The sequence below is a fragment of the Callospermophilus lateralis genome, chromosome 4 (genome assembly GCF_048772815.1).
Source record: "Callospermophilus lateralis isolate mCalLat2 chromosome 4, mCalLat2.hap1, whole genome shotgun sequence".
NCBI classification, from domain to species: domain Eukaryota; kingdom Metazoa; phylum Chordata; class Mammalia; order Rodentia; family Sciuridae; genus Callospermophilus; species Callospermophilus lateralis.
Genome location: NC_135308.1, coordinates 108,543,421 through 108,555,845, shown reverse-complemented (window position 1 = coordinate 108,555,845; position 12,425 = coordinate 108,543,421). Strand labels below are relative to the sequence as shown.

The 12,425-nt window shown below is 31.4% G+C and overlaps 1 protein-coding gene across 1 annotated transcript; it reads right to left on the bottom strand.

The window, feature by feature from the left end:
• Positions 1-10,400: 10,400 nt before the first annotated feature.
• On the bottom strand, positions 10,401-11,333 carry LOC143396966 (olfactory receptor 6C2-like). The gene has a single exon (XM_076852969.1). It carries the CDS (start codon positions 11,331-11,333, stop codon positions 10,401-10,403), a length of 933 nt encoding a protein of 310 aa, XP_076709084.1.
• Positions 11,334-12,425: the final 1,092 nt, after the last annotated feature.

Genomic DNA, 12,425 nt, shown 5'->3' with positions numbered 1-12,425 from the left:
TTATATTTTTGTCATTCAGTATGATGACATAGTTATTAATTTATTATTATTATTTATTAATTCACATGTTGAACAATCCTTGTATCTTTAGGACAAATAACATTTGATTATGCTAAATAATTTTTTAAAATATATTTTTAGTTGTAGATGGACACAATACCTTTATTTTGTTTATTCATTTTTTAATTTAATTGTATTCAGAGTTTTAGTATTTGGTCAATAATTTTGAATCTATATCTATCGAGGACATTAGCATATAGATTTCTGTGTGTGTGTGTGTGTGTGTGTGTGTGTGTGTGTGTATTCTTGTCTGGCTTAGGTATTAGAATAATAGTGGCTGCATAGAATAAATTTGTAAGAATTTTTTTCTCTTTTATTTTTTTTGAAAAAACTAAGAATAATTAGTATTAATTCTTTTTTCAATGTTTGGTGAAATAGAGCAGTTAACCACCTATCTGGTCCTTGGCTTTTCTTTAATGGGAGATTGTTGTAAAGCCTACATGTAACAAGGGATTAATATCCAATTATATAAGGAACTTAAAGAACTCAATGTCAAAAAATGAAAAAATAAATTAATTAAAATAAAAACTAGCATAAAAACCTGATTTAAATATGTGAAATTAACCTAAATAGATATTCATGAAAATAAAACAAACAAACGACCAACACAAATATAAGAAAATCCTCAACATGCCAAGTTATCAGGGAATTGAAAATCAAAACAAAAATATTACCTTACTATCATCAAAAAGTCAAAAGACACCAAGTGTTACTGAAGATGTGGAAAGAACAGAACCTTTGTACATGTTGGTGGAAATGTGAATTAGGACCACTTGGAAAACAATGTACAGGATCCTCAAAAACTAGAAGTAGAAATGTCATATGCTCCAGCAATCCCACTGATGGGCACATATTCAGAGGAAATGAAATAAGTAGGTCAAAGGAACATCTGTACTTCTATGTTTATTGCAGACTATTCACATTAGTCAACAAGTGAAAACAACCTAGGTGTTCATCAAATGATGAACAATAAAGAAAATGTGATACAGTCACACACTAGAATACTATTCAACCTCAGGGGCAGGGGAATAAAATCTTGTCATTTGAAAAAGCATGAATAGAATAGGAGATCATTTTGTTAAGTGGAAAAAGCTAGACACAGAAAGACAAGTACTATGTGATATCACTTCTATGGAATCTAAAAACATTTATTTCATGAAAACCAGAGTAAAATGATAGTTAACAGAACTGGGAAGAATAAGGAAGAAGGAGGGATGAGGACTGGTTTATCATTGGGAATGAAGACACATTTAGATAGAAGTAAGAAGTTCTTTGCTATTGCAGAGTATTGTGAATACAGATGATAACAATGCAGTGTATACTTCAAAAATATGAAAGAAAGGTTATTGAATGTTTTCATCATAAAGACATGAAAAATATTTGAGGAGATATATGTGTTTACACTTACCTAAATATTTCATAATAAATATAAAAAATAAAAAATCATAATGAACTGTTATGAAAAATTACATGCCACAAAAATGGAATAACTTAGAGGAACTGGACAGATTCCTAGAAATATGCACCCTACCAAGGCTGAATCAAGAATAGCCTGAACAAACTAATGACAAATAGATGGAAGTAGTAGTCAAAACTTCCCTAAATAAAGAAGAGCCAAAGATAAAATGGTTTTGAAGATGAATTTGACCAAAACTCAAGGAAGAATTAATACCAATTCTTCAACTCTTTGAAAACAATATAAGTACAGGGAACAGCTACAAATTCATTTTCTGAGATATCACTCTAAATCAAAAGCCATAATATCTCAAGTACTTTGAGCACAATATAAATCCCAATTCAGCTTTGAATAAATAATACTGTAATGGAATATAAAAGTAATTCAACAAATAAGTTTGTAAAAGAGAATCTGTTACTAAAAATTGTTATGCCTATCTAAAGAAAATGAATATAAATTTGTAAGAATATCTGAATGTGGGGATTATGATGTTTGAGGAAAGAGAGCGGTAAGGATAAATAATATAAAATTTAGAAAACAATATATTTTCACTTATTCAGAAAAAGACTTCAAAATTCTGCTGAAGAGCTTATTCTATGTGTAAATGATATCGACCTTTTAAAAAGTCTAATCATAGACTACTGCCAACATAATGTTAAATTACTTATTGTCTTAGTAAAATTAGTGAAGAAATATAAAATGTACATGTGTAACTAATTAAAACAAATAAAAATGAAAAAAATATTTACAAACAAAATTATTTATTTAAGAGATAAAGTATTTTGTGTTATTATTTAACTGACCAAAATTTTGAGATATTTATTTATTTTGAGATAACAACAACATTCTGGGCTAGGGTTGTGGCTCAGAGGCAGAGCGCTTGCCCAGAAAGTGTGAGGCACTTGGCTCAATTCTCAGTACCACATATCAATAAATAAAATAAAGGTCCATTGATAACTAAAATATTTTTAAAAAAATAATTAACATTCTGACAGTTTTATTTTGAATAATAAATAAATGTCTTTCACTTTTAAGTATTTATTCCAATTCAGAAAGATTAATTTTATGAGTACACAATACCTGAATGTATGCAAACTCAGAATGGAAGTGTATAACTATAAGAATCTATTTTGAAAAAAAAAAGTTAATTCAGATAGTTAATTTAATGGCTAAATTCCTGGCAAATTAGAATGAATTTTGTGGGATAGGTTTGTAGGACTGAGTTACTAAAAAAAAATGTGTTATGACTGAAGTAGCACAGGGAACTGAATGATAACTCTGACATGAAATGCGGAAATGGGTACTTAAGAAAAATGATATTTTGAGAGGGCTCAGAACATCTAATATATGAAGTATTTCAGAATAAATGACAGCTAACCAAACTTGAACAGTGTTGCTTTACATGTAGATCTGACATATAGGTCAGACAAATAGTATCTTAAAACAAAACAGAAGTAGTATTGTTTTTACTTCACAGTGATTCACAAATCACTTAGAATTTGCTTTAGGAATATCCCAAGTTAATCAGAGGAAGTTTGGGTAGTTTGAAAACATCAAATAATATGTTTCATTATTAATTTTCAAAACATACCATTGAGATTATCACATTTCTTTTAATCATGATAAAATTCATTTAGAAATGTAATCTCTTTCATCTAAAAATTAAGTGATTTGTTATTTTAGAGCATATGCATATAAACAGATATATGTGAATGCACATACACAAATACACAATAAAACATTTAAATATGCACTTCAAAGGTAAATAGTGCTCAAATGTAAACATGAAGAGTTCTGCTACAATTTTCTTTAAATTTACTTAAATACAATATACATCAGTTAATTAGAAGCATAAAAATAAATATCAATTCTAAATTGATTTTATTGGTCACATATCAAATGCAACTTGAAATGGAACAAACTTTTATAGTCTTACCTAATTGAAATTCTTAAGGGATGACAGACACATATAGAAATTGGAAGCTCAACATTTTCATATGTCCATAGAAAGAAAACTAAGAGAAGGGGGAAAATAAAGTTGAAAATAAAGGCAGCTTTAATGGAGATTAAAAGGAAAATTGACATTTCAGGCCAATGTTTTGAGAAAGAAATATTTTTCAAAAGACATAAATTTAAATATCAGAGCAATGAAATTAAAAGAAAAGGAGGAAACTGTCTCCTGGAAGCTGCTGATACTACCTGGGCCTCCTTCTCTCATATACTTTGTATAAGGAAGTAGACTATTTATTTCTTTGAGAAAGAGACAATCCTATGTACCAGATTAACAAAGGCTTTTTCACCTGTTTATTCCATAAGGTATAGATGAAAGGCTTCAAAAGTGGAGCAACTGAGATATTGAGGACAGCGATTCCCTCGGAAAAATATCTTCTTTTTTTAATTGAAGGTTTTAGATACATGAAGATGCAGCTGCCATAGGAAAGGGATATCACGATCATGTGAGAAAAACATGTGGAAAAGCCTTTTTCCTCTGACTAGTTGAAGGGATTCTTAGAATGGTCAGGGTGATATAGGTGTAGGATATTATCACTAGGACCAATGTGACTAAGAGTGTCACCAAAGCTGAGACGAATCCCATCATCTCCAGGAGCCGTGTGTCTATGCAGGATACCTGCATGAGGGGTGTAGTGTCACAATGGAAATGATCAACAACGTTGGAGGCACAGAAGTCAATATTTAGACCTAAGATGAGTGGTGGGAAGATGACAAGCCAGCAAGCCACCAACTGAGGACCAGCTGAATGCAGATTTTGCTGTTCATGATGATCATGTAATGAAGGGGCTTACAGATGGCCACATGACCGGTCATAGGACATAGCTGACAACAAGTAAAATTCTGATGTTCCAAGTAGGAAGGCAAAAAACACTTGAGTAGCACTTCTGGCATAGGAAATGGTCATGTCCCCAGTTGCCACAATAACCAGCAATATAGTAATACAGGAAATTTCTAAGAGAGAAATTATGAAGGAAAAAGTACATGGGAGTCTTCAGGTTCGTATCTACCAGGGTAAGTGTGACAATGGTCAGATTGCCAGTGATGCTCAGCAACTAGGTAAGAAGCAGGAAGACAAATAACACAACTTTCAATTCTGGGTCATCAATCAAACCTACCAGGATGAACACTGTCAGTCTTGTGTGGTGCTCTTACTTTCACCAAGTCTGAATGCAAAAACAATCATCATCCTCATCATCCTCATCTCTTCCAAAAAACAAAACAAAACAAAAAAAAAACAGTGGTAACTAGGGTTGAGCTAATGTTAACAAAACAATGTACAAATAAAGCTATGCAATGCTGCTCAGTTATGCTTTAAAAATGATTTTGCCAGCAAGAAGAAGTACTCCTTTTTTTCAGACAATCTAGTCAGAGAACTTATATATTAATTTGCAATTCTACTGGAGAATAATCTATATTAGGATAGTAATTATTTATCCTGTTTTATGAATAAATTAGAGGAAAATTAAAGGAAGTTAAAGGCCAGGTAGGGTGGTGCACTCCTTTGATCCCAGCAGTTTGGGAGGCTGAGACAGAAGGATCACGAGTTCAAAGCTAGTCTCAGCAAAGGTGATGTGCTAAGCAATTCAATGAGACCCTGTCTCTAAATCAAATACAAAATAGGGGATGTGGCTCAGTGGTTGAGTGCCCCTGAGTTCAATCCCCAGTATTCCCGCCCCCAAAACAAAAAGGAAGTTAAAGACTAAAAAGTAGTTTTCCTTTCTTGATAATACACAAGTTTTGGTATGTCATTTCACTAGTCCTTTGAAGTTTAATTGAATAAAATTAATCACTTTGTGTTTTCTAATTTGAAGCTAGATATTTATTTTATTTGTCAAATCTATAACAAAGAACAAAGTTAATACACAAAAGATTCCTTGATGACCCAGTTTTAAAACCACTAATGAGTCATTGTGTAATGAACCTGAGGAAAAACAATCAAACCTATCATAGTAACAATGGGATCATGGCCTTTAGAGACAAGAGAAAGCATTCAGATCATTAAGAGACTCTTAGGATAACTAACAATCTCATTAAAAGCAAAACGTATTTCAGTTTCTTTTAATTAATTCTTAGTATGGAAGGTAACTAAAAATCTGTTTCTTTTTCTGCTTTATCAATTTGCTATAAAAAATAATTTATACATAAAGATTTAAGAATATTAATCAGCTTTATTTTTTCAGAATGTTATTTTTATTACACATACCATAAAAATTCTTCAGTCAAATTAAAAATTTTATCAAATATGATGAAATATGTGAGCACTCTAAAAGCAGAAATGTCAATTACTTTTTGTTCACTAATATATTTTATTATTTAAAATTATGTTAAAATTTAATACCCTATAACTTCTGTGGCTTCAAATGCACTGAAAAATCCTCACAACTTGAAATTCATTTTTTTATAAAATTAACTTTATAATTCCTCCAGGAATAGAAATATAATAGAATTTACTGCATGGAAATATTATTGAGTTAAGCAAATTTATGTTATAATATAAATAAGTATAAGAATATTTGAAGCTCACATAAAATATGTATTTTTTCATTATTATTATCAATTTTACAAACCATAATTGTATGCAGTTATGGCATACAATATGTTTTGATATATGTGTACAATGTGAAATGATCATATTACACTAATTAGCAGATCCATCACCTCTCATGTTTTTGTGCTGAAAACTTGAACTTATTTTATCTGTTTGTAATATTTGATATATTATTAAGCATAGTCACCCTCATGTACAACATATCTCAAAAACATCTTTCTCCTGTCTAACCGAAACTCTGTTTTTTGACCAACAATAGAAGAAAGTATATTCGTTATGTCAGGCTGAGAAAAAAGTGTGCAAAGAAATGATGAAAAGTGATGGCTGAAGGGTACAAGCTTCCTTTTGGGGTGATTAAAATGTCCCAAAGTTAGATTATGATGAGGTATGCACAATTTTGTAAATATATAAAAAATAATTTAATATGTATTTTAATTGTAGAATTCATAATTTAAACTTCAACTGTATTGTATATAAATTACATATTAATAACAGTGTATTTATTATTTTTACTATGTATATTTAAAGTGTACACTATAGTATTTTGATGTACTAATAAAGCTGTGTTTTAAAAATGAATTAAGTGCTTGAATAGAAAAATGATTTAACATATAACCCAATCAATAAATGGGCCAAGGAACTGAATAGACACTTCTCAGAAGGTGATATACAATCAATAAACAAATATATTAAAAAAATGTTCAACATCTCTAGCTATTAGAGAAATGCAAATCAAAACTACTCTCAGATTCCACCTCACTCCAGTCAGAATGGCAGCTATTAAGAATACACATAATAATAAGGAGTTGGCGAGGATGTAGGGAAAAAGGCACACTCATACATTGCTGATGGGATTGCAAAATGGTGCAGCCAATATGGAAAGCAGTATGAAGATTGGAAAAAGTGCGAATGGAACTTGGAAAAGTGGGAATGGAACCACCATTTGATCCAGCTATCCCACTTCTTGGTCTATATACAAAGGACATTGAAACAGCATACTACAAGGACACAGCTATATCAATGTTTATTGCAGCACAATTCACACAGGCTAAACTGTGGAACCACCTTAGATGCCCATCAGTAGATGAATGGATAAAGAAATTGTTATATATATACACAATGAATATTACTCAACATTTAAAGATAATAAAATGATAGCATTTGAGGTAAATGGATGGAGTTGGAAAATATAATGCTAAGTGAAGTTAACCAATCCCACGAAACCAAATACCAAATGTTTTCTCTGATGTAATAAAGCTGATTCATAGTAGGGTTGGGAGGGGAAACATATGAAGATTAAACAAACTCTAGATAGGGCAAAAGGGAGGGAGGGAAATGGAGGGGCCAGGGGGTGTTAAAAAAGATGAATGAGATGGACATCATTTCCCTAAGTACATGTATAAAAACACAAATGGTGTGAGTATACTTTGTATACAACCAGAGATATGCAAAAATGTGTTCTATATGTATAATATGAATTTTGATACATTCTACTGTCATATAACAAATTAGAATAAAAAAATTAAAAAAAGAAGTAGGGTGAGTTGGTCAAAATATCACAGCTGGTAGAGTGATGACAGAATATAAATTTAGATAGTATTACCTCAAGGTTAACTTTTCAAACAGTGAATAATTTTGAAAATCTTCAGGATCATTGATTTTTACTAGAGAACATCCAACCAATGGGGTAGAATCTGGATGCATCTGTTAGGAAAATAAAATGTTTGATATTCAACCAATCTATGCAATGTAGGTCAAAGTGTACAAACTTGCAGTTGTGCAAAATTAATAAATCTAGAGACATTTACATCAGCAGCACTATAATTAATAATATTGTATTTTATACTAAAAAATTTATGAGATATCCAGTGCTTTTACTATACACAAAAAGGAAACTTTTTGAAATGATGGGTATATTAATTTTCTGACTGTAATAATGTTTACAATGTACATCATGATGTATACTTTAAATACACACAATAAAATCAATAACATGATACATAAAGTAATACATGTATGTGTGTGTGATAAATTTGAATATATATTCATTGAAAGCAGCAGCAAAATGAAATGTAGGAAGCATATTTATGTTATAATCAACATAGCATGAATTTATCTTTGGTTTCAACATTTTGATACATTTAATTCCTCTTGTTGAAAATGTGTTTTTCCCTTTTATTTTCTGTTATAGCAATTCAAATACTTTTGATGTTGTTTTTATAGTTGATAAAGGTGTGCTTTTAAGATATTTGAAAGTATTCATACTCAAGGACAGAAACAATATTGACAAAGTTTCTGCTTTCAATACTGACAATCTACTAAAAGATGCAGAGAGATGAAGAGAAAAATGCTATAGTAATATACAGGACATTTCTACATGGTGATCTTTCAAGTTTGGGGCACGTAGGATTGGACAGGAAAAAATTCTCAGCAGAAGTGAATTTTATTTTGAGAATGAAGGCATAAGAATGATGAAAAAAATTTTTGACAGGTAAACATTATAAGGAAAAGATGAGTCACAAAAAGAGAAGGAAAGCTTAAATTCAAATGCCATTGGAATGGGCGAATTAGTTTCAGATGATGACCCATATGAACTTTTTGAAGGGGAAATGTGGTAAACATTTTTTACTCTTATTTGTATAGCTGTTTATATCCTAAAAATGCAGTACTATTATTTATAGCTTTTCATATTCCTTTTAGAAAATTATCTAAATTTAAAGATCCCATATACTGGGCTGCTTTTATTTCCTTGATTTCTTCACTTTAATTTTTTCTGTGTGTGTTAGCTTGTTTTAGTAACATTTTGTGTAGAAGTTTTAATATAACTATCTACATCTGGCAAATTTTTTGCAACACAAAAATATTAAAATTTCTCAAAATAGCCATTTTTTACCTTATTTTTTTATCTCCATGTTTTTTGAGAAAAACCTATCACATTTAAAATTTTGGCTTTATAAATTTGATATAATTTAAAAATCTCACAATGTTTAAGTTGTAGTATTTTAGAGGATTTTCTCAAATTGAAGGATTTATAATTCCCTTTCATGACAAAAACACTAATTTTGGTGCAAACTAAGCCTTTTGTTTTTATTATTTAAATTTATTTTTAAACTTACACAAAAAAACATAAAAAGTATACATGTTTATGGGGTACAACATAATTTTTCAATACATGTATACATTGTGTAATATTCTAACCAGGGTAAAAACAAACTATCTTCTCAAACTTTTATCACTTCTTTATGATTAAAACATTCATAATCTTTTCTTCTAGCTTTTTGAAATATGTGATACATTATTGTTATCTGAAGTCACTCTTCTGGGCAGCAGCACAGCAGAACTTCTTACTCCTATCTGTAAGTAACTACTCACCAATTAACTTTTCTCCTTTCTGCTTTCTCCAGCCTCTTGTAACCACCACTCTACAACTGTGTTTTATATTTCACATTTAAGTGAGTTTCTTTTCTGTCTGTGCCTGGTTTATTTCTGTCTCTCTCATCTATTTTTGGATGGAGGATTGAATCTAGAAACAACCACTGAGCCACATCTCCAGCTCTTTTTTTTTTGGAGGCATGGTCTCATTAAGTTCCTTAGGGTCTCACTAAGTGCTGAGACAGATCTCAAATTTGTGATCTTCCTGTGTCGCCCTCCTGAGCCACTCCAGGCATGCAACACTGCGCCAGCTTATTTCTCTTAATGTAGTGATTTCCATTTCCATCTATGTTCTTGAAAAATGACAGTTTCATTTTATTTTATGGTTGAGAAGTATTACAATGTGTATATATACCACATTTTCTTTATGCATTCTTTAGTTGATGATCACTTAGCTTGTTTGTTCCGTTTCTTTTTTTTTTCCTTTATTTTTTTTTTTAACCTCCGAGAGTGCATTGGAGGAGTTTTTTTGTTTTTTGTTTTTCTGACATTGTTTTGTCGTTCTTTTTCAGAACCTAAAACCCTATCTACCCTAAAGAAAGTACTCAATAGATATATATTAGGTGAATTAACGAAAGAATCATTTGAAAGTTTAAGATCGGAAGAAACAATAGTGAAAATAATTTGTTCTGTTATCCCTGAAAATGTAAAAATTGATTAGAAATTTATCTTATTTTGTTGTATTTTCTCTTTTGGTATTCTTAATTTGAAACTGAAGCAAGGACTTAAAATTTTAAAAACTATTAACATGTTTATTATGGAATGATGTGATTTTAAAAGAGGCTGTGGAGAAGATGCCACTGGATGAGAATAAGCAAGCGAAAGCATTTTGAAAAAGTTAACTTGCCAGGTGAGTTTAGGAAATTCACCAAATACTAACTTTATGTTCCCTTATTTATTGGAAAATATTATAATTCTTTTGACTGAGTCCTTGAAGGCCTGTTTTACTTGTTTGTTTCTTAGTGTGTAAATGAAGGGATTCAGCATGGGAGCGATGGAAGTAGTGAGGACAGTCACCCTCTTATTAATGGCCACTGAGTCCTTTGCTGAAGGTTTAATGTAGATGAAGATGCAGCTGCCATAGGTGAGGGAAACCACAATCATGTGGGAAGAACAGGTAGAAAAGGCTTTTTTCTTTTGCTGGGCAGAAGGGAATCTTAAAATTGTCTTGATGTAAATGTAGGACAGAACTACACACATGAGTGTCATAATGAAGGTCAGTACAGCACAAATGATAATGGTCTGTTCCATAAACCAAGTATTTGAGCAAGAGATTTTCAGGAGGGGAGATGCATCACAAACAAAATGATCAATGATATTAGAATTACAAAACTCCAGATTTAGGCCTAGGCTGAGTGGGGGGATTAAAATAAAAAGACCAGCTACCCAACAACAAAAGAGAATTCTCTTGCAGACTCTGCTACTCATGATAGTCACATAATGCAGGGGCTTGCAGATGGCCACATAGCGGTCATAGGACATGGCAGCCAGGAGAAAAAATTCAGTTACACCAAAGAGGTCAGTAAAAAATACTTGGCTGACACAGGCATTGTAGGTAATCATCTTGTCACCTGTTGCTATGTTATATAAGTATCTGGGAATACATGCGGATGTGAATGAGATCTCCAAGAAAGCAAAATTTTGTAGGAAATAGTACATGGCTGTTTTAAGGTGAGAATCCACTAAGATAAGGGAGATGATAGTCAGATTCCCAGTTATGCTCAGCACGTAGGTGAGAAACAGAAAGATAAAAATCAGAACCTGCAGTTGTGGGTCATCTGTCAGTCCCAGTAGAATGAAAACTGTTACGGTATTGTTCCTCATTGTTGATTTCTGGCTTTTATTAAATCTGCATGTAACAGTCAGAGAAACTTTGTTATGGATTATTTATTAGTTTTAACTGTACCGTTCAGGTTTTTCTGATTCACAAATAGTTTTACTAATTATTACATTTTAACATTTATTACATTACATTAAGGGCATGCTCTGTAAAGGTTACTTTGGACTCCTATGGTTCTGTCATTTCACTGGGAGAAAAGATATCCTATGACTCTTAACAATTCTGTTTAATGCATTTGCTTGAAATGTTCCTTTTTAAGTGCTAGTATATGCCAGGAAACTTGGGATTACTTATGTACATTGTAGTCACTTGAGGTCTCCATTCTAGTTTAATGATTTATTCTGGCTTTATGATCAAAAATTTTCGTTTTCCTTTTTTGATTATTGCACATGTGTAGTTTTCTCCAGAAAACCTCCTAACTGTACATGTATAGATGTGCACATCACTCACATGTGCATGTATGCACACACAGAGACACATCCCAGATCCCCTCCTGACACTGACTCCTTCTGAGGTTTCTCTGGCCCTAAGTAATAACTTACTTACTCTTCATGGTGGTATATAATACATAATTTTTTAGTGCACAACACACTTATGTGTACTTTTGTGAAATACCCTGATGAATGAACTTCAAAGATAATACTGATGACATGTTTCCCTGACCATTTAACTCGTTGCTGTTTTCTTTTTATCCTATCAAGCACATCCTATTTTATTTTTGGCTTATGCAGACCAATCTTAACCTAGAAAAAAAATGAAACATGGAAAAAAGAACATGGAAAATTAAAATCTGACTTAAAAATAAAGTTATGAAATCAGAATAAGCAACGTTAATCAAATTTGGAGGGGTAGTTGCGTATTCAGTTAGAATTAATGTCTCTTCTGCTAGTTGTGAGGTAATGAGGGCCTCTGCTTGAAAATTTTGGGTTATTTCATTGAAAAAATATATCAGAGTCAATTAATATTTTCTTTATCACTCTACATGTTTCACCATGCTCAAATATCATCTGTATTTTCATCAAGTCTTATGTTTTGAATATCACATTTTAGAGACTCTTTCTTATTGTCAGTTGCAA

Bases quoted from the DNA above. Each gene is read 5' to 3' on its own strand.
- LOC143396966 (XM_076852969.1), bottom strand. From the start codon at position 11,333: ATGAGGAACAATACCGTAACAGTTTTCATTCTACTGGGACTGACAGAT.